The sequence below is a fragment of the Ilyonectria robusta genome (genome assembly GCF_021365365.1).
Source record: "Ilyonectria robusta strain PMI_751 chromosome Unknown BGZ61scaffold_37, whole genome shotgun sequence".
Lineage (NCBI taxonomy): Eukaryota > Fungi > Ascomycota > Sordariomycetes > Hypocreales > Nectriaceae > Ilyonectria > Ilyonectria robusta.
This window is the reverse complement of record NW_025764471.1, coordinates 208,799-229,862: the sequence shown is the minus strand read 5'-3', so window position 1 is coordinate 229,862 and position 21,064 is coordinate 208,799. Positions and strand designations below refer to the sequence as shown.

The following is a 21,064-nucleotide window of genomic DNA, read 5'->3' as shown; positions in this document are numbered from 1 at the left end:
GGTCTCATGCCGTTGATCTAGGTCATCCACAAGGTTAGCGATCTTGGCTAGATACGAGGATTGGGACAACCAGATCAGTCTTTTCTTCCGGTCTCGAATGACCTCGATCCCTAGGAACCACTGAAGATCCTGTCCGCCGGTCAGGTCATAATGACCCTTAAGGTCGGCAACAGCCTTCTGAACGTCCTGCCGCTTATCCTTCCGGCAGGCAAAGACGATATCATCAACATAGTAAAAGACGATGATCCCGTCCTTTGTCATACAGCAGGGCTCGTGCCGGACCGGCTTGAAGCCTAGGTCTTGGAGTGTGGCTGTGAGTTCCTTCTGCCAAAGGAGAGGGGATTCCCGTAGACCGTATAGGGCTTTCTGGATCAGTAGAATCTTTCCGGCTGATCTGTATCCAGGCGGCATTCTCATTAGGATGTGACGGTCTAGCTTGGCGTTGACGAAGGCATTGACTGTATCATACTGTATGAGATCCAGGTCAAATCGGGCCGCTGTTGCTATCAGGGTTCGGAAGGACCTTCCGGCTAGGGTTGCGGCGTAGGTCTCTTCGTCTAGCCCTTTCGGCTGCTGGTCTCCTCGAACAACTAGCCTAGCCTTACACTTGATGAATCGGCCATGCTTATCTAGCTTGTAGACGTAGACCCACATGCAATCGAGGGTCTGTTTCCCTAGGGTTCTAGGATCATCTAGATCTATCTCGATCCATGACTCCATTTCCCTATGACTGCGCAAGTGGTCCCGTTCAGCCTGTTCAAATTGGACCCCCATCGGATGATCCTTTAGATCCCGATGGTGCCGCGGCAGCTTAGGTAGCTGACTCTGATGAACAGACCTAGGTTTCCTCAACATCCGTTGCAGCTTAGCCTTATCAATGACCTTCCCGTCGAGGGTGCCTATTGGGCTAGCTAATCTTCCGGCGTTGAAGGCAGCTTTCCAGATATCAGACCGTTCAACCCTAGAGACCCTAGGGTCTTTAGGATCTAGCCCACCTGGTGGATCCGAGGCATCCTGGATTGTCATCGCTAGAAGTGCTGCTGGCAGCAGAGATACAGGAGTCGGGTAGGCTCTATCATAGGAGCTAGGGGCACCAGATTGACTGCCTTCTAAGGCGTCATATCCTTCCCCTAGTTTTCCTTGAGATTCTCCCTCAACCCTATCGCTAGAATGCACAACAGTACCAGCTGGTTGATCAGACCTAGCCTCTGATAGTGTCATCCCTATATCCCTATTTTCTGGTCCATCTACATACGGGATAGAATCAATATCATCAACCTGATCCCTTAGACCTAGGTCATAGACCTGATCCCTCGGGCCTAGGTCAGCAACATCGTCCTGATCCTCGTCATAGACATCACTCTGATCCTCGTTGTGGGATTCATCCCACCTAGAGGTCAGTCTGCTAGCTGTTTCTTCTGGTGACTGATCCGGTTGAGCCTCTTCCACCTGGTTCAGCAGCCGGTCCAATTCCTCTCTGCTGACGTGCAATAGATCATCCCGTAGCTGGTTGATGTCTCCATTAAATTGTTCGTCTTCATTGAAAATGACATCTCTAGTAGAGATGATCTTCCCAGTAGCCGGGTTCCAGATCCGATAGATATTGGTTGACTGGTATCCCACAAGGTGGCCGATCCAGGCACGGGGATTTAGCCGCTGCCGCTTATTCCTGCCCTTCAGGGCGTCTTGGGTCAAGGCAAATGCCTTAGATCCATAGACCCGTAGGTGGCCTAGATAAGGGACCTTGTTTTCCTGACCGTGACCGTCTCGCTGGGCTATTGCTGTGTGGAACCGGGCATAGGGGGGATCCCAGTTATTGACCCCCCTAGGGGTCCGGTTGTAGAGATAAACAGCAGCTCGATAGATCTCGACCCAAAGAAAAGAGGGAAATCGGGCTCCGGCCCGTAGGGCCCTTGCCTTGATTTTGATGACCTTGCCGGATAGCTCGGCTCCGCCATTCTGGGCAGCTGTGTCTGCAGCTGTTGACTCCACGATAATGCTCATCCCGGTAAAGAACCGATATACTAGCCGGGGCCGGTCTTCGGACTTTCCTAGGATCTCTCTATCGCACTCAACAACTCGAGGCTTCAGCTGATACTGACGGACTAAGTGACCTAGGAAGTCCTTGAAGACTGCGATAAGCTCCTTGTGTTGCCGGGTCTTAAGGTAATAGTCCCAGATGTAACCGGAATAGCAGTCTGTTATCAATAACAGACTAACCCTTCCTTCTGGGTCCTCTTCCAGGTCATGGAAGTCAATTGCTAGTTTTAGACCCGGTCCAGCTGGAAGGTCTCTTGGCCGGCGGCTGACTTGTAGGGTCATCTTGGAAGTGCCGCAGTCATCACAGCTGACGGTTGTGATCCCTTTGATCCGGGCCCCGGTGACCTTACTGACTAGCCTTTCTAGGGCTTGAGGTCCCGGATGACCTAGCCGTAGGTGCCAACGGCGGGCATCTTGCTTTGTTGCCTTAGGTCGGGTTGATGAGTTGAACCGGCTGTGCCGGGCAGGGAAGGCAGCGTCACAAGGGACGTATTCTAGGACGAATTGGTCATAATGATCAGATAAGAAGCATCTGATCAGACCGTCTGAGGCCCTTAGGCAGTTGTGATCTGGGCGTGTGTCCCACCAATAGCCCTGACGTTGCAGTCTTCGTAGGGATACTAGATTGCAAGGGAAGTCAGGGCAATAGGCTACATCGAACAGAGGAATAACCCTAGGGCCCTTAGGTCCTTTGGTCATAATGTTGACTTGGCCGTATCCTTGGACTAGGACTTCGTGTTCTCCGGCAATAAGGACGTCATCGGCTCTAGCAGGCCGATATCCTAGGAACCGGCAGATCTCGTTGAAGATATGGATTGTGGTCCCAGAGTCTAGGATAGCTGACTTCCGTAGGGGATATCCTGATGCCGCAAAGGCCGCTCTGATCGAGGTTATCAGGTCATCGCAGCGGCCGACTTCCCGGCCTAGTCAATCTGTTTCCTCGAGGGCATCTGGTGGATTTAGTCAGAATTTGTAGCATGATTTACAGTCAGTGTTGCTAATTCAGCCCGAAGGGCGTTTTACTCAGTCAGAAAGAATTGAGCATAAAACCTCCTCTGATTGGCTAATTGGCCTGGCCTGTACTCAACTCGCGCACGAATTGGTCCGCTGATAACGCCACCAAATGAAGCCGCAAAAACCCCTGAGCGTTGACCAGGTAATTAGCTAGCTTGGCAAGCTCTCCAAGAGCTTTCAGGTTCTTCTTTTCTTCAATGCAATCCTTACACTAACCTACGTGGCGGCTGCTTCCCTGTTCCGTCGAATCTATCAAACCCATCAGGTTGCTAACGGTATCTAGGTTCACATATCACCTCCCGCATCGGGCCTACCTCTCAAGATTCCCCGGTTACCCTGCCTCCGGGAAGCAGTGCAGTTTCCTCCCTGATCATTCAGACCTGATCTAACTACCTCAAAGACAACCTCTCTATGGTACTGGACGTAAGTTGTCGCGAAGCCTCCTTGCCCGAGCGATATCCAGCAGTCTAGGTGGGTAAGAGGTGGGATATATATACGACCAGATGGAGGACGATATACTCCAGGCAGTTCGAAACTGCCGTACCTGCCAGAAAGACCTGCCCGAAGTCGAATTTCGAAGCGTCAAGGACCCTACGAAGTTTACAGGAGAGTGTGCTAGCTGTAGGGCACGCCGAAGGGAACGGGAAGCCGGATCTCGAGCCGCCGTTGTCGCCATGCGGAATATCGCCTTGAGACTATCGCCACGCAGAGCCACGAAAAGGACCGATTCTCTAGCTAACCTGACGCCTCCAAGACGGGCTGCGCCAACGCCTGCGTCTGTGCACGGTTTACAACCTCCTGCCACGCCTGCTTTATTCCGTCGCCTGGCGCCCACACTCCAGGGACTGCCTAGACCTCAGCTGGGGCCATCTACCCCAAGCGCGGTAGAGGGACCTTCCCCTATCACTCCTACCCTTAGCCTGCCAACAGTAGTTCTGGGCACACCGATTCCTCAAACGCCAATTCCTCAAGGCACTCTTCCAACGGCTCCGGTTGTGCTAGGCACGCCTATACCAGAGGAATCGTTCCCTGCCACACCTTCATTACTGCCACAGGGTCATTGCCGCGGCCGTTATACACGTCAAGGCACCTTTAGCCCACGGCCACGGCCAGAGCCTCAAGAGCGACAGTTTGATCAGATAGCTGATCCACCTTTTACGGGGGACCTTAACCTGCCTGCCCTTAGTGAGGAGGATCAGGCCCTTGTGCGGGAGTTCTATACCGCCCTGGATGACGAGAAGATGCATCGTTGCATTCGCTGCCGGGAGCATTGGTTCGAAATGAAGAGAAATAGCTTGAAAATCTGCAGCCGCTGCATTAGTCGAGACAGGGAGAGAACCCCTACCGAGCCCTACTTCTTTAGCGCTGCGAATAACCTTGACTTCGGGGAAGTCCCCGGTAATCTACCTGGCCTAACAATGGTTGAGGAGATACTGATTGCTAGGGTTCACGTACACGTGAAGGTCCTACAGGTACGTGGTGCTCAATACAAATACCGCGGTCACGTTGTCCACTTCCTTCGCAATGTTGGTAGGCTATTTGAAGAGCTCCCAGTCCTACCTGAAGAGCTAGATATCGTACTCCTGCGGCCTCCTAATATGGAGGGCGACCCTCACTTCCAGCAGCAGTTTGCTCGCGATTTCCGGGTACGCCGCTCATGCCTGTTGACCTGGCTGCATTACCTACAGCGCCACCACCCGGGCTATCGCGATATCGTCGTGAGGCAGGATCGCTTGCAACGGCTTCCTCTTGACGGCAGCATAGTTGCTTCCATTGCTAGCCAAGTGGCTGACATACCTGACGGCGAGATCCCCCAAGGCCCGGTTGAGGAGGCTGTAGAAGAGGATCCTAGCGATGCCGACGCATCAGCGATCCCGAATTTGCAGGTTACCGATACCGAATTAAACGCCCTGCAGTCCCGGTTCCTTCATGGTACCCCTGACCCTGAGCGTATGGCTGATCTTGAGCATATGCCGCCTAGCGCGCAGGCTCAACACCAGATGCCACTACCTTCCATTCGCAGGACTCCTATCAACGAATTCAACCGTTCCCAGCCGCTCTTAACGCTCGCATTCCCTACCCTCTACCCTGACGGCAAGGCGGACTTCGTGGAGCCTCGCCTACGGAGCATCACGTACCAGGACTACCTTGCCCATGCGATGAGATGGCAAGACGGACGTTTTGCCCGCCATAAGACGTGGCCTTTCGTCGCCCTCAACACGCTGTTACGTGCGCAGGTCAGAAAGCGAAGCAACTACTTAGTCAAGCAACACGAAGGCCGCCGTCAACCTCTTACGCGCGCTGACATAGAGGAAGCGATGGCTAAGCCTGACGAGCCAGAGGCTCAGGCCCTGATCCAGTCGATCACGCGCCAAGCCGCCGTAATCAGGGGCACCCGTCCATATTGGTATGAGCAAAGGAAGGAATTGGAGGCATATGCCTACAATCTAGGCAGGCCGGGCCTTTTCGTTACTGCAAGTGCGGCTGATTACCACTGGGAGTCCCTATATCGTCATATGCCTCGATTCCAAGAATGGAAAGCAGCTCCTGAGGCGGTGCGGATGGCCCTGTCCCGGCAATTACTGAGAGACAACGCCCACATTGCCGCTTATCACTTCCATAAGCGTTATATGCTCTTTAGGACTATTGTCCTGAAGCAGAAGTTTAACCTGACGGACTTTTGGGGTCGCTACGAGTGGCAGGGCAGGGGTTCCAGTCACCACCATGGCCTATATTGGTTAAATGGCCACCCAGACTTAGATCCTGATAATGGTCAGTCCCGAGAGCAATTCGCTCGAATCTGGGGATATTACGTATCTGCTGTTAACCCAGAGTCTTAGCGGATACAGGTGCCTGGGGAAGGGAATCCCCTGATCAGTAATCTATTGGAGCATCCCCTTACCGTTCAGTTCCTATCAATGGTAGTCAACCGCGTGCAACGCCACCGATGCAACAACTACTGTATGCAGCTCAATAAGCATACCAAGCAGGTAGAGTGCCGCTTTGGATTTCCTCACGGGCAGCGCCTCCTAGCCTCCCTTGACAAGGTTCCTCATTCTAAGCACTGGAGCTTCAGGGGCGAGCGGAACGATAGCCAGATTAACCACTACAACCGCTTGCTTACCGTTGCATGGCTAGCCAATACAGATGTCTCGCCCTGCACGAGCCTACAGCAGGTAATCGATTACGCAGCCAAATACTGCTCCAAGTCGGAAAAGAAGAGCGAGTCGTTTGCTCAGATTGGGAAGGCCCTGGTGCCCCGGGTCAAGGACCACAACCCCCTGATTTCCTTCACGTCAAAGCTCCTAAATCAGCTAGTTGCTGAGCGAGACTACTCGAAGCAGGAGGTTAGCCACTTGCTCCTCGGTCTGCCGTTACAAGAGGGCTCACGAACCTGCCTATACGTTGATTGCCGTAATCCTGACAGGCATTCCCGCTCCCTACGGATTGACGGCGATGAGGTTGACGAGGCCCCCAACGTCTACGAAAAGTACTGTCAACGCTCAGAAGCCCTAGAGGACCTGACCTATGTTTCCTTTCTCAAATACTGGAATTTCCGCTCTAGGAACCCTTCCATGTGGAAGCAATGGCAGCCAGGCAACGTTAACGGCAGGCCTCGTGTATTGGTCTACTTTCCTCGCTACCAGGCTGATCCAGAAGGCCAACAGTGGCCAGATTACTGCCGCGTAAAGCTAACGTTAAACCACCCACATCGCCGCCTTGATGAGCTCCTCACATTTGGCGGCCAGCGTTTTAATTCTCACGCTAAGGCCTTCTCCTATTGTTGGCAGCATCACAGTCATGGTGATGACCATTACGGCCGGCCAAAAGAGGCTCGATTACAACCTCAAGAGGATCAGTACGAGACTCTGCCTGTGGAGGAAGAATTTGATGACGAAGACTGGATCCGCCTCGCCGCCCTTTTACCTGACAACCCCCTTACCCAGGAAGATCTTGACCTACTTGGCCGCCGCGACATCGACGTCAATTACGACTGGACACGGCATGTGGGCACTTATCCGGAATTTCGAGACAGCTACTGGAAAGACCTTATCGCTAGCCACCCTATCGCCAACAATGTGGAGGTTCTTGGCCCTCACTGGCGTGACCAGCTTAACGCACAACAACGGCTCGTGTACGACACTTTCATGGGCCACTTCCAGGCGCAAAATCCTACTCAAATCCTTCTCCATGTTGACGGTGGTGGTGGTACAGGCAAGTCCTTCCTTATCAAGGTGCTTTCCTCCCATCTTCAGGCGGCTGCCCTACCGAATCCTAGCCCTATTTGCCGCGTAGCGCCGACAGGCGTTGCGAGTAACCAGATACAGGGCAGCACGATACATTCGTTGCTACGTCTCCCTGTAGGTGGTGCTTTTACCGACCTTCCCCCAGCCGATGCAGCCGCCCTTCAGTCCCGCCTACGGCACGTCAAATACCTCGTTATCGATGAAAAGAGCATGCTAGGGCTTGAGCAGCTGGCGCGGATCGATTCCCGCCTGCGGCAAGCCTTTCCACAACGTAGCCTCGAGTTCTTTGGTGGTGTGAGCGTCTTGCTTGTGGGCGATTTCTTCCAGTTACCACCGGTCCGGCAAAAGCCCCTGTATTCGATTAGCACCAGACTGTCTTCGTTGGAAAGGAGAGGGCAAGTGGCCTACCGGCTATTTGACCGCACCGTCTTCCTGACGACGGTACAGCGCCAGGCTGGGGACGATCAGGCCCGGTTCCGTCAGGCCTTGCAAGAACTGCGTGAAGTTAAGTTATCTATACCGTCCTGGAACCTCCTTAGCAATCGGGTACAGGCCAAGCTAACACAGAGCGAGGTTGACAGATTCAGGGCCGCTTTGCGGGTGTATTCTACAAAAGCCCGCGTCAACGAATACAATTACGAGCATATGGTACACCTCAACGCCCCGGCAATACAGGTGGAGGCAAAGAATCAGGGCAACGGCGCGGGGCAGGCGCCAAGCGACAACGCTGGCAATCTATCCAACAAGTTCCCTGCTGCTAAGGGCGCCAGGGTAATGCTCACGACTAATCTATGGCAGCCAGCTGGCCTAGTTAACGGCGCCCAGGGTACTGTATACGATATCGCCTGGAATGCAGGCGCCAAACCACGGGAAGACCCCCCAGCCGTTATTATGGTGGATTTCGATAGCTACGATGGACCGCCGTATCTAACAACTAACGAGGGCAGGAAAATCGTACCCATCCTTCCAGTCACGCGTGATTTCCTAGTGGGCAACGAGACCTGCGCTCGCACGCAGTTTCCCCTGATCGTGGCATTTGCTATTACTGTTCACAAATGCCAGAGCCTAACGAAGGATCAGATAGTTACTGACCTCGCTACACGCGACTTCCAGGCCGGTATTAGTTATGTTGCCGTCTCACGAGTTACCTCGCTGCAAGGCCTACTCCTTGAGGCGCCTTTCGACCGTCAGAGCCTCTATAACCACACGCCCACGGAAGGTTTATACGCCTGCGTTTCCTACGTACTGCGTTTGTGGCTAACTATAAGGCAGGGATGAAGATGCGCCTTGCTGACCAACAACGCCGTCAGACTCAACAGCTGACTGATCCGCCGTATCCACCACGCTACATTGACTAAATGGCGTTTTCCTATAAGCTACAGGGAAAGGGGAAATTCGATATACAGTACATAGTTGATTGGGCCTGTCAGGAAGTGGTAGAGGGACCCCTATGTCTATCAGTCAACTCCCTGACTACAGGTTTGAAGTGGTTTAACAGCTGGTTACCGCTGCAGTCGAAAGGGGGCTTCTAGGGGGTTCCCCCAGGAGAGTTTAATAGCAGGTATACGGTATTTACCCTTCGGGCTGGATATTCAGCCATTAAGTCCCTTGCCTTGGCAACTTAACGGGTGTTCGAAGTATTTTAATATAAACAATACGATAATGGCAATATGGACCCCCTCGCAATATTATTGTATTGTCAAGAGGTGCATATTGTATTACCCAATATAAACATTACCCATATTGTATTATATTGCCAAGAACCCAATATATTGGCAGTATGGCAATACATCCCATATATTACACGTGATCTTCATCATTCAGATGCGGCGGCTAAAGCATCGTCTACTTGAAAGTCTCGTATCCCGAACCATGACTTCAGGCACTCCAATGCTTCAATTACATCACTCCCAAGTCGATTTCGACGGTCCGTAATCGTTATCTTTGCCCCAGAGAAGAGTCGTTCGGGCTCCGCAGACATTGCAGGAATTGACAGTATATCCACGGCCATCTTGCTCAGGCTCGGGTAGATTTCCTGCTGCGTCTCCTCTAGCCACCATGCAAGGGCGCTTGTAAAACCATAAACCCGTTCAGACTTGCAATAACGCTCGTACTCGTCCGTGATGAGTGACGGCTGCAGGTGCTTGTTCCGCCAATTCAAGAACTCGTTCTTGGTCGTCGATGGGCAATCGCAGAGAGGAAGAGGTGATTCCACAGGTTTGTATTCGTTCCACAGCATCTCAATCAACTTCTTTGACGACTCAACCCACTCCTTTTTCCAGTTATCCTGTATGTAGTGCCATTTATGCGAAGTGGTGGAGCACGATGGCTGCAACGTAGGCAGGCGATTCATCAGTGAGCCGGTAGTACTTGTCCAACTTTGCCCAGCCCGAGTTATACATTGGCGCCATCATCGGATCGTCAATATGTGCCCCCTTCCCTGCTTCGAATTGTGCCAAAACGAAGTCCATAGCCAAGAGGACGTTGTCGAGTGTTGCAAACGATGACTCGAGAGCCTTGGTCGCCATCTTCAGCTTCTCTAAGAAGGACTTGATCTTCCCCAAGATGGCCCAGTCCTCTGAAGAGAGCTCGTCTCCAGTGTGACGGTACAAGAGCACGAACGAGGTCGGGTGCGACTTGGGTAAAATGATTGTTTACAAGGAGAGAAAGAGATTCCTAAGGAAAGCTCTGACTTAAAGCTATTTACACAATATTCATAAAGTGAGACTATTCATAAAGTATGAAAGTCACATGATCGTTCCCTCACAATCTACATATCTGGACCCCAACACCATCGAACTCACGGCCAGGAAGCTCCCACACCTGGATTTCTAAGACACCAAACAACCCAATCGAGGCCTCTTCACAGTCTACTTTCATAAAGAAGCGAATCTCCCAGCATCAAAATAGCTCGCCAACACACATTATCTCTGCAGTTGATCAGTTTGCTAAGGGTTCGCTAGCAATAATTCACAAGATGGCCTTGATGCAGTCTGAGATCCGGGACCTCCGAGCCGCCAACGAGGCGCTTAGCAAACACCGGAGGGCAAAGAAAACTCGTCTGCGGGAAGGAGGAACGCTTTCTATACAGGAGGGCCAGGATTTGCAGGACCAGCTTGATCTTGTACAGCAAATAAAACAGGAAACGCAGGCTTGGGGGGGTCGGAAGCCGAGGGTAAAAACACGTGCGCGGCGCTGTGGCAACTGCGGTGAGACTGGTCACAATACGCATACGTGTCAAATTGTAAAAGAAGCCTCTGAAGAAGAGGGTTCTAAGTAGTTTCAATTGATTTCGGGTGTTGTGGTGGAATTGTTGCGTTGTTTATGATGTTAACCCATGAAAAGTGTTCCGCTCGCCCGTGTGTTCCGCTCGCATGTGAACCACGTTATTCTTTCTTACCAAGTTAGGTTTAATAAGAATACCAAGGGCATATTTACATATCTTATTAGCCTCTTCTAAAAAGACTCGAATCGGCAGTTCCGGCCTGCTCGTGACAAGGATTCTTAGCTGTGGAAACTGCAGATCCTTAGTGCAAGAAAAAAGATTGATAATCAATATATTTCTCCGGATCCATCAGACGGAGACTGAGCAAAGATTAGCTCATTAGACCCGTTGACTACTCATTTCCCTCGATCGCTTTCAGATTTTTTTTTACCGACATTTAGTACGGTGTGGCATCCGAGAGGGATGAGGCGTGCTTGCGGTCCTGGTGTGCTTTGTCTATTGGGTGTCCTGCAGTGGTGCTAGACAAATGCATTTCTGCCTAAACGGCACAGCGAAGCTAGTAGAAAAATGCATCACTGCCCGAACTGCAGAGCGAAATAACCACCCTCTATGTCACACGTCATTACAAACTTAAAAACGCACCAAGGTACGTGACCGTTTTCGTGTTGTAGTCGTGGCTTTATGAAATCCGCTGCGTGTCAACACTAGGCTACAGATTGGCTTGGGGGCTTCTATGGGAGGTCTATTGCTTAACATGGAAACAGGAGAAATGCTTGATTTCTGGATGATGCATTTCCTAAGGCAAGTAACTCAACGGCAGGAGGTTACCTTCTCCTGCCGGGCCCCTCTGGTCACCAATGCACCCACTGTGATCAATCTCCGCCATTGGCAATTCCTCCAGCACCAGCTCATTCGAGCCCCGCGACAGGATGCCTGAGGAGTGATTCCTCCTCATCTGGGTGGGCTACAGGCACCGAGTGGCATAGGCGCGATTTTAGCTGCGCATTGCTGTTTCTCCTGCGGCCACACTGGACCAACTCCGATAAGTTGCAGAAGTGCCATACTGGACCCACTCCGATAAGTTGCAGACAAGTGCCATACTGGACCAACTCCGACAAGTTGCAGACAAGTCAGCCATGTCTTCCGCAGGACAAGCATCAGGACCATTCGTAGAGCTAGCGGCGTCGTTCCTGCGCACATATCAGCCATGCCGGTCAAAGAGTAGGCACATGTATCGGGGTCAGCTGGATAGAGACCCCTGCGGCCTTGGAGACGGGGGGTTGCGAAGATGGTTGCATTTGGGCAATCGAGTCAAACCGACAGAAGTATAGCTACAAGGGTGATAACCTTAACCCTATAGCTGGCCGCCGTGCCCCAGTCTACAAAGACACCGGAGCTGCAAACGGCCAGAAAATACTCTCGGGGTTGGGCGCGAACATGTAAACTGATCGTTAAGTCTACCTCAACTTACCTCTCATTATCCCCAAATACGGAAACACCTTCGTCGTCGTCGTCGTCGTCGTCGTCGTCGTTTTTTTAGAGGATATTATGGTTAATACGGAGTCCAAAGTTGCAAGCTCAAAAAGAATTAAATACTTGTTGCCGTAAGGATGTGGCAACCACAGCCCAACAACGGGGCACCCAGCACCAACGGAACCATCCGCTCAAATCGCTTATAGCATCGGTCCGGAAAGGCCTCGACGAATGAAGACGAGCCACGGCGCAGCAGCGGCAGAGCGAGAGGGATGGAGAGGTCTCCGACTAGACTCATCCCGGCCGATGCAGCGTGATGGGGGTTGCGGATGTAGGTGGGTATGTTGCCGTGGCCCTAATCGTCAAGAGCCACGTCAAGGTGGAAGTAGGGACTTGAAAAAGGCCAGGGTCACAGAACGAGTGAAGAGGGTGGGTGGTGAGTGGCCGGGAAAGGGGGACAGATGGCACGGCGGCCTGGGAAGCTGCCTCGCCTGAGACTCTATGTCTCCGACAGCGAAGGAGGACTGAAGTCAGGAGCGTCGACAGAGTCAGAACTGGCCGCAACTCGTTCAGCTTAACCCCAGCGGGCAATAAGTTTTCTCTTTTCTCTTCCTTTTCAACTTGAATTCTTCCCACCGTGTACGATTTACACATCTCCCTCTACAAACCTCATCTTTTTATATCATCATCATTCTTCAAGCATCCTAGGCAAAGTTCGCAACATGCGCGTTGCTATAATCGGAGCCGGCCCTTCTGGCCTCGTCCAGCTCAAAACGCTAGCAACCGCCCATGAGTATTTTCCATCAGCCGAGCCCTTTGAGCTTCAGCTCTTCGAGTCCTACGACAAGGTTGGCGGTGTTTTCCTCCACCACGTCTATGAGGATACCGAGCTCGTCTCCTCCAAGTTCCTCACCACCTTCTCCGACTTCCGTCCCCGCCCTGAAGACAACGACTTCCTCTCTGCCGAGCGCTACAGAGAGTATCTGGAGGACTACACTACACACTTCAACTTGTGGCCGTACATTCACCTCAGCACCTCCGTCACGGGCATCAGGAGAGGAGACGTGAGCGAGCATGTCGTCAGTTACAGGGGGCCCGATGGTAAGGAGGTCGAATGGGAGTGTGATGCCATCGCTGTGTGCTCGGGCGTCCACTCAAAGGCGCACGTCCCAGATATTCCTGGCATCGAGAACGTTCCCGAAGTGCTGCATTCACAAGACTTCAAGAAGCGTGAGCAGTTTGGCACGGACAAGACCGTCATGGTCCTTGGCAGCGGCGAGACGGGTTGCGACATGTGCTATCTCGCCATCACCTCCCCTACCAAGAGAGTCGTCTTTTGTCATCGCGATGGCTGGATCGGTGCTCCCAAGCGCGCTCCGGGGCAGCGCTTCCTGCCATGGCTACGTGGAGACAAAGACTATGACACCCCCCAATTGCCCCTCGATGTCAGCCAAGTCACTCTCTTCGACTCCATGTATGTCCACCCTATGGTGCGAGACACCATGATTGTTTGGGACTATTACCACTTCCTTGCTCTGCCTGCCGGATGCTGGATCTGCGGCGGTTCGGAATATGGTGTCGACCAGCATGTCGGCCAGATCTTTAGCGAGCGTTTCCACGCTTCGCGATGTAAGTCAACCTCGTGCTACTTCTACTTCGCAAGGACATAACTAAGGCCGTCGCAGTATTCTGGAACAAGGCCTGGCAGCGCATCCAGAACTCCGTCTCTACGCCCTGGCGCCCGACTGAGTGGCCATTGGCCACCCGTATTCGCCAATTCTTCTTCAACACGGCCATCATCCCGGCCAAACGCACCATCGACACGGCCCCTTTCCCCTCGCACATCACGCCAGACGGGGTCGCCCACTTCCCCGACAACGGCCGTCCTGAGGCTAAGCGCATCAGAAAGTCCGTCGTCAAGCCTGATATGATCATCTTCGCGACTGGCTACATCCCCCAGTTCCCCTTCCTCAACACCGAACACAACGCCGGCCGCCGTCCTTACCCCGTATCCCACGATGCCGACGTCCGCCAGATCTGGTCCTCCGACGACCCCACCGTCGGCTTCATCGGCTTCCTGCGCCCCGGCTACGGCGCCATCCCTCCCCTCGCCGAAATGCAGGCTATGCTGTTCGCCACCCACCTCCTCGACCGCGTCCCCCGCCCCCTCCTCCAGGATGATGAGTGGCACTACCGCATGATCCACCCACCCAGCGACCGCGTCTCCTACGGCGTTGAGCACGACAGCTACACGTACCAGCTCGCCAAGGACATGGACATGGCCCCCTCCATCACCGACGTCCTCCGCATCGCCATCCGCACCCGCCGCGGCTGGCGCCTCCCCTACATCTGGGCCGGCGGTGCCAATTTCAACGCCAAGTTCCGCATGGTCGGGCCCTGGAAGTTCGACGGCGCCGCCGAGATTCTCACCGGCGAGCTGTGGGAGACCATTTCTCGCCGCTCGGGCCTCTTTGGCAACATCCCCATGGTCATCATCCCCGTCATCTACCTTGGTAGCATCAACCTGTACTACTACATCTACGCCCTCTTCTGGGGCGCTCTGGCCATGATCGGGCTTGCTAACGTCCCCGTCCCTCGTAATGACGTCAAGAGGAAGTTTGAGGAGCTGGCTCAGATGGAGCAATATAAGGCTAAAGCAGGAGGCTACGATAGCAAGAGATGCCAAGGTGAACTTGAAGATTAACCGGAATACTGGGCTTGCGTACGGGACCACGAATGGTCAGACCAATGGCAAGATGTGAAGGACTGAGTGAATTTGCATAACATGATGCTGAACGAGAAAGATATGTGTCGCATATCACCAACAGGTTCCACTGTCCTTTAGCGAGCCGTGCCGAACACATGGCTGCTTAATTTCTTTTGTTCTTTAGGTAATTCTCATAAATTGACTGGTGCCATCAATGATCCCTGTAGAACCAATTGTCTGACAATATGTTAGGTTGAGGTACTGGAGGGTGTTTTATACCTGTTGAAGGAGCGCTGTAATGATTGGACCGCGCGGACCCACAATAGGGGGTCCGCTCCATTATGCAAATACCGCTCTCTATTATGTAGAAAACAAAGCTCTTTTATTATCTCAATCCTATACACTCATTGGGCAGCTGTAGCTCCTCGTAACAATAGCCCTGTCTCTTATGGAAATATCCCTATATTGAGAATATCCTTGGAATTCCTTGCTACTTATCGAGGCTTGAGGCGCCTATCTAACACTGTGTGATAAGGCGTGCATAAAAAGGGATATAACGATATTACTTTGGGATGGATTGCACGAGTGTTTGTATCACGACAACGAACGGGAAAATCACCCAAGAACAAAAACTCAGATACAATCAATGAAAAGTGAACTCGTGACAATTTCAATATCCGCTCTCTAGCATTGTTCAGGATACTTCCAGCAGCTCAGTCGCAGAAGTTCCACCGCGTGGGTACGAAAACGTACACCAGGTGCTCAGAAGCGGGGACGTCTGAGTCCTAGGCAGCCCAGCGTCGAAAGGGCAATCGTTTTCAAGCCTAAACGGGGGCGATTGACTAATCGTAGGGCAGAGGCGGAGGTCGGATTAACCACTTCGAAGAGGAATCCCTCCACCGTTACTCCAGGGGCAAAGGAAAAAGCCAGGCCCGTTTGATTAGTTCTCTCTAAATTGGCCACTGCGACCATTCGTTGCAGCACGAAGGGCAAGGATACACTAAGCATATTCCCAAATTCACTTAGCGCATCCCAACTCTTTGCCGCCACGCGACTGTCCAGGTCAAGCGCACGGAGCGATTCTTGGATAATCTTTGGACCACCGGGATGAATCGCCCATAAGTGTACATCAGACTTGGTCATTCCATGGCGGCTCAGCACCTTGGTGATCACTGGAGCCAGACCGGCGTAGATATATGAGGGTAGCTTTGGTGATAATTCGCAAGTTATGCCATTGTGATTGACCCTGAGGTTGATTCCGTCCAGAGTATCATCCACCAAACAGCTGAATTGGTCGTGAACGATGACTTGCCCAGGCTGTAATTTGTGCTTCGCCTGCTCCTGGCCGATACCCGAGACTACCATGGCGGCGCATCCATCTCCGAACAGGCTGGAAATTATGACATCGTTAGGATTATCGGCGAACACAGCATTCACACTGGACAGCTCGACACAACACACCAACGCTTTTGAGCCGAGACGACAACGCACGTAGTCGGCTGCCACACGCAGCCCGTTCATGGCAGCTGCACACCCCATGAAGTTAACCACGGCGCGGCTCACGGATGCTGAGAGTCGTAGACCCTTGGCAATAGCGATGTCGACGCCGGGAGCCACAAATCCAGTGCTGGTCACCAGCACCAGTAATCCAACTTCCTCTGCTGGGTTCTTTACTCCACTCCCGGCTAGGGCACGCAATGAGACGTCGACCGCCAGAGGCACCGCATGCTCGAGGAAAAGGTCCATGCGTTGCCGAATGGACATGTGTCTGTCGAAGGTTGGGCTCAAAGGGTCCACAGCCATGTGACGTTTGTCGATGCACGTTTTCGCGTAGAGACGTCGGATGCGCTCTTGTTGCTCTGGGTTCGAGTTATACTGAGTCGCTACCAGGTGCGCAGTGTCACATTGCTTCCGCATGCAGTCGGGGACGCCCGTAGCGATGCTCTCAATCAGTACCGGAGCAGGTGAATGCGGGCGGCCGAGACCGTGACGACTCAATGGTAACATCGTGTGCACCTGTCGGAGGCTGCTTCTCTCTCAATGTATCACGAACACTGTCTGTGGTCTGATCACGGAATGGAGATGCCATTTGCTTCAACGAAATTGGCTTGGGAGACTTGTCGAGTGTTCCTCATAGTCGACGTTAACAAAACTTCCTGTGAGTCAAGGCCCCAGCAAGGCTCACCTCATTAACGAGACCAAGTCTTTAAAGTGACAACTTTATCATGTGTATTATGGTGCTTAACTGACGTTCGCAGGTGACTCGGGCGGATTGATTGCACCTTTGTCCTTCCGCAAGTGATTAATGTATTCCACCTTGCGGGGAAATATTGCACCTAACGCATTCAGGCTTCCACATACGGCTACAGCTATTGAGGCGTTTCTGAGGTCCGTGACGTGAAGGGTCTCCTGCTACGGTCAACAGTAGAGAATACTTGAGATTTCATCCTCCAATCGACTTCCACGGAGCTACAACCAGATACAGCACCACCATTGCCACGTCAGCAGACCCTTGCTTTTAGCTCGCCCACGTCACACCATTACTCGCTGTACACCTGTCAGTCGTCGGTACCCATGTCCTGCACGGCCGCATAGAAGGTCAAAAATTAGCCCTCGGTATCAAAGTACGCGGCGTATCGCGGAACTTTCGAAATTCTTACACCTAATATGGTTAGGAAAAGCAAACGAGGGTCTCCAAGATTGTGGAGCTCATCTTCTATACGTCATAGCCTTATCTTTGACAAAAATGCGGGGTTCCTCATAGCAGCCTCCCTGGTGCCTCGATGACAGAAATCAATCCACGCGGTACGCCGCCAGTGGTACATTGGTTTATAGATACCTATTAATCCCTCTCTGATTCTTAGTCATGGACACTGACAGGTGTGTATATAAGTACTCCCGTCACCTAATAGTAGAGGTTGTAATACCTGCTTCTCGTTCCTTTCCTGACTTCCGTTCAAGGTCTTAAAATGGCAACATCCGAAGGTACTGGCAATATTAGGAGTCAAGAAATGATTGACATCTCTATTGCCTCGTCCCCGTGTGACATCGGCGTCGTCCCCAGTTTACTTGATGATATCTCAGCCCTCGGCAAGAATCTGTCGGGTGACGACCGCGACAGTCGCCTCGCATTGTTGGAGAAGGCAAGATCTCTCGTGCGTGCTCTAGAGACTCCTCGAGAAACCATGCTGAAGCATTGCGGTGCACAAGTGAGGAAGCACGACTGTGTCCCTCGAGATTATATCTGCTAACCTTTTCAGACTGCTTCCTTTTTTTGCCTTGCACTAGGAAACGACGTTGGGCTCTTCAAGCAGATGGCCGCTGGGGGAGGAAGCCCAAATAAGGTTGAGAGCCTAGCCAAGGCACTGGGATTTGAGGTCGATCTCTTGCGTGAGTTAAGCCGTTGTGGCTGACACATGTAGCGTAGGCCTTTGCTTACAGCACAACAGGGCGTATCCTGAGGCATCTTGCAGCCATGGGATACATTTGCCAAACGGGCCCTGATGAGTACAAGCCCACTAATTTTACCAAGGCTATGGCTCTACCTGTCGTCGCAGACGGGTACCCTTTGTAGTGAGTTATCTGCGATTGTCATTAATCCCGGTGAATATGTGAGGGCTGACCCCATGTAGCGCCTACGCCAAAATTGAACCTATGGCATACTTTCACAAGTGGCTCAGGATGAACGGGTACCGGTCTCCAAAAGAGCTTTCAAATAACCCTCAGACCTTTGGTCACCGAACGGAAATGCCCTTCTTCGACTGGCTGCAGGCAAATCCCCCTTATGCAACACAATTCAACAACCACATGGGTGGCTACCGCCTCGGTCGACCCAGCTGGATGGATCCAGAAGTCTACCCAGTACAAGACAACCTCATCTCCGATTTCGACCATGAGGGTGACAACGGGAAACCCGTGATGCTTGTCGACATCGGAGGCAGCTATGGCCATGACCTGGCTGAGTTTCGTTGCAAGTACCCCAATGCCCCAGGTCGCCTCATTCTGCAAGACCTGCCGCGCGTCCTCGACAAGATCACTAATTTGGAGGGGGATATCGAGCGTATGCCACACGATTTCCTAACCCCGCAGCCAATCAAGGGGGCCCGGGCATACTACATGCACCAAATTTTGCATGACTACCCAGATGACAAATGCGTTGAGATTGTCAAACAGGTCAAGGAGGCCATGATACCGGGTTACAGCAAGTTGCTCCTGAACGAACACGTCATCCCCGCCATGGGAGCGAACTGGGAGGCGACGTACCTGGATGTGTACATGATGGTGCTGTTTAGTGCGCGGGAGCGAACGGAAGATGACTGGCGGGAGCTTCTTGAGAAGCGCTGTGGCCTGAAGATCTGCAAATTTTGGGACCCAGGAAACGGCGTGGAGGCAATCATTGAGTGTAAACTTGCTCAGTAGCTTGCAGAAGAGTCGGGTGGACTGATATTCTCCCTTGTTCCGTTAAATTTAGCCAAAACGAATGATTGCGATGGGATTTGTATCAAGAGTATCATTCGTGAAATGCCCTAGGAGCTTAGCTCTAGAAATGGAAATAGATTTTGGTAAGCTCGAGTTTTGTCACCGAGCACAATGCTCGCTAGCCTATCTCTCGACCGAAACTATTGTTTCGAACCGGTACAGAACTCGACCATTCGCCGGGCGTCCGGTATGTATTCGTTTGGGTCGTTCAACATCACCATCCGGAAAGCGAACCTAGCGCATAAGTCATCGCAGGAAACGAACCACTGCCGGGAACGTCTTCACTTTTCTATTGGAGTAACATCATCCTCGACCTTTGGATCGCTCGCCTCCTCTCCAAAAGCATCAGAAACCTGACAAAGATGGACGCCGAGCATTCGTAAGCATTTGTCTACCATCCCCCACCACTTAAAGAATCACACCACTTAAAGCATAGCACAAAAAAGGATCACCCCATACAAAATCCAATATTTGATCCACGCAGAAACCAACCACCTTGTCCATTAAAAATGAAGCCACTCGGGTGTTCTATAGAGAATTGCTTGAATTTTACTCTCTGCGTGGTTTTTTGACCTCTCGACCGCTGCGTGTGCGCTAGCAGTGCTTTGTTACGACCATAAAGTCCTCACTTTCGTCCTCTGACCTGACACCCACCTCAATCACCGACTCGACCTCCTCATCCACATCCACCTCTATTTCTGCCTCCTTTGAGTTAGAAAGATCTTCTCCAGCCGCTAGAGCCTCCGCTAGATCCATGAATCGTCGGTTCGGGTTTGGTACCGCCTTTCTTTTCTTCCCTCGTCGCAGCTGGGCCATTTGCTCCTCCAGGCCAGTAATCCGGGCACTCTGAACGGCCACCTTCATCTCTAAAGCTTCCAGGCCCTTTGCGATCTTACTGTACTTCCGCCTGGTCGGACGACTTCGGTGCTTGGCCATATCTCTCACCTGGCGGCTCGTTTTCGGCGTATCATCTGAGTGCAGTTGAGGAGGGCTGGGCGTCTTAAATCTTTCCAGAACTTTTTCTTTGTCCGGTTGAATTTCCGGATGTGTTAGAGCTTTGTGACGATTTATAGGCCAATTTCCAGTAAACCTCCAGCCGGATAAGATAATTTCCTTCCTCATGCCCGCCTCTCTGGCTTTCGCGTATGCCCGAATAAAGTTGACTTTGTCAACCGGCGCAGAATCGGTCAAACTAGCCAGCTTTTGGAGTTCTTTCCGATACGCACCTTTGATGACATTAAAAATTCCATTATCTAACGGTTGCAAACCATGAGAGCAATGTGCTGGTAGGTAACAGCAGTAGACGTTGTTCAGAAAGCACGTCGCCATCCACTCGTCCTGACTGCTCGTTAGTGACCCTATAGCGGGTGACTCCGCGGCGAAAACACCAAAATACTCACCTGCGCATGGCTCCCGTGACCGTCAAGGATAATAAGTCTCGCATCCGATGCATCACGAGGCTCCGTTTGAGGTAGATAAACGTCCTTCAACCACTCGAGAGCTATATGGTTGTCGGTCCAGCCGTTCGGGGATGTGATGTAGTGCCAGTCCGCTATTAATTCGAATTCGTTAAGAAACCACTGCTTCTGCAGCTCTTTTCCTTTAAAGATAATTCCCGGTTTCAAAGCACGGCCAGTTGCGGTGACAGCCTCAATAAACGAGGTCCAGTTGCGTGACTGGACGCCTTTTAATAACGCCTTCTTCTTCGGGTCGGAGCTCCCGATTACGAGGCTGTCCAGGCCTCATGGACAACCAATTAGTTATGACCTATAAAAACCCATAGGGGACTTATAGAGGACTTACCGAAACCCGCCATTATGCCGCCCTCGTCCACGTTAACCGTGTTCTCAGGCTTGATCCAGCCGTACTCCGTCTCCC

General features: G+C 52.2%; 3 protein-coding genes across 3 annotated transcripts; 2 read left to right on the top strand and 1 right to left on the bottom strand.

The window, feature by feature from the left end:
• Positions 1 to 12,722: 12,722 nt before the first annotated feature.
• Positions 12,723 to 14,835, top strand: BGZ61DRAFT_432932 (uncharacterized protein; the record flags this gene model as incomplete). The annotated part of the gene is made up of 2 exons (XM_046243896.1): positions 12,723 to 13,629; positions 13,686 to 14,835. The coding sequence occupies 2 exons, from the start codon at positions 12,723 to 12,725 to the stop codon at positions 14,702 to 14,704; spliced, it is 1,926 nt and encodes a 641-aa protein (XP_046096134.1). The 3' UTR covers positions 14,705 to 14,835.
• Positions 14,836 to 15,469: 634 nt separating this feature from the next.
• Positions 15,470 to 16,714, bottom strand: BGZ61DRAFT_539821 (chalcone and stilbene synthase domain-containing protein; the record flags this gene model as incomplete). The annotated part of the gene is made up of 1 exon (XM_046254838.1): positions 15,470 to 16,714. One exon carries the CDS (start codon positions 16,712 to 16,714, stop codon positions 15,470 to 15,472), a length of 1,245 nt encoding a protein of 414 aa, XP_046096133.1.
• Positions 16,715 to 17,718: 1,004 nt separating this feature from the next.
• On the top strand, positions 17,719 to 19,126 carry BGZ61DRAFT_369436 (S-adenosyl-L-methionine-dependent methyltransferase; the record flags this gene model as incomplete). Its single annotated transcript, XM_046241955.1, has 4 exons — positions 17,719 to 17,916; positions 17,968 to 18,097; positions 18,157 to 18,280; positions 18,340 to 19,126. 4 exons carry the CDS (start codon positions 17,719 to 17,721, stop codon positions 19,124 to 19,126), a joined length of 1,239 nt encoding a protein of 412 aa, XP_046096132.1.
• Between the last annotated feature and the right edge of the window lie 1,938 nt (positions 19,127 to 21,064).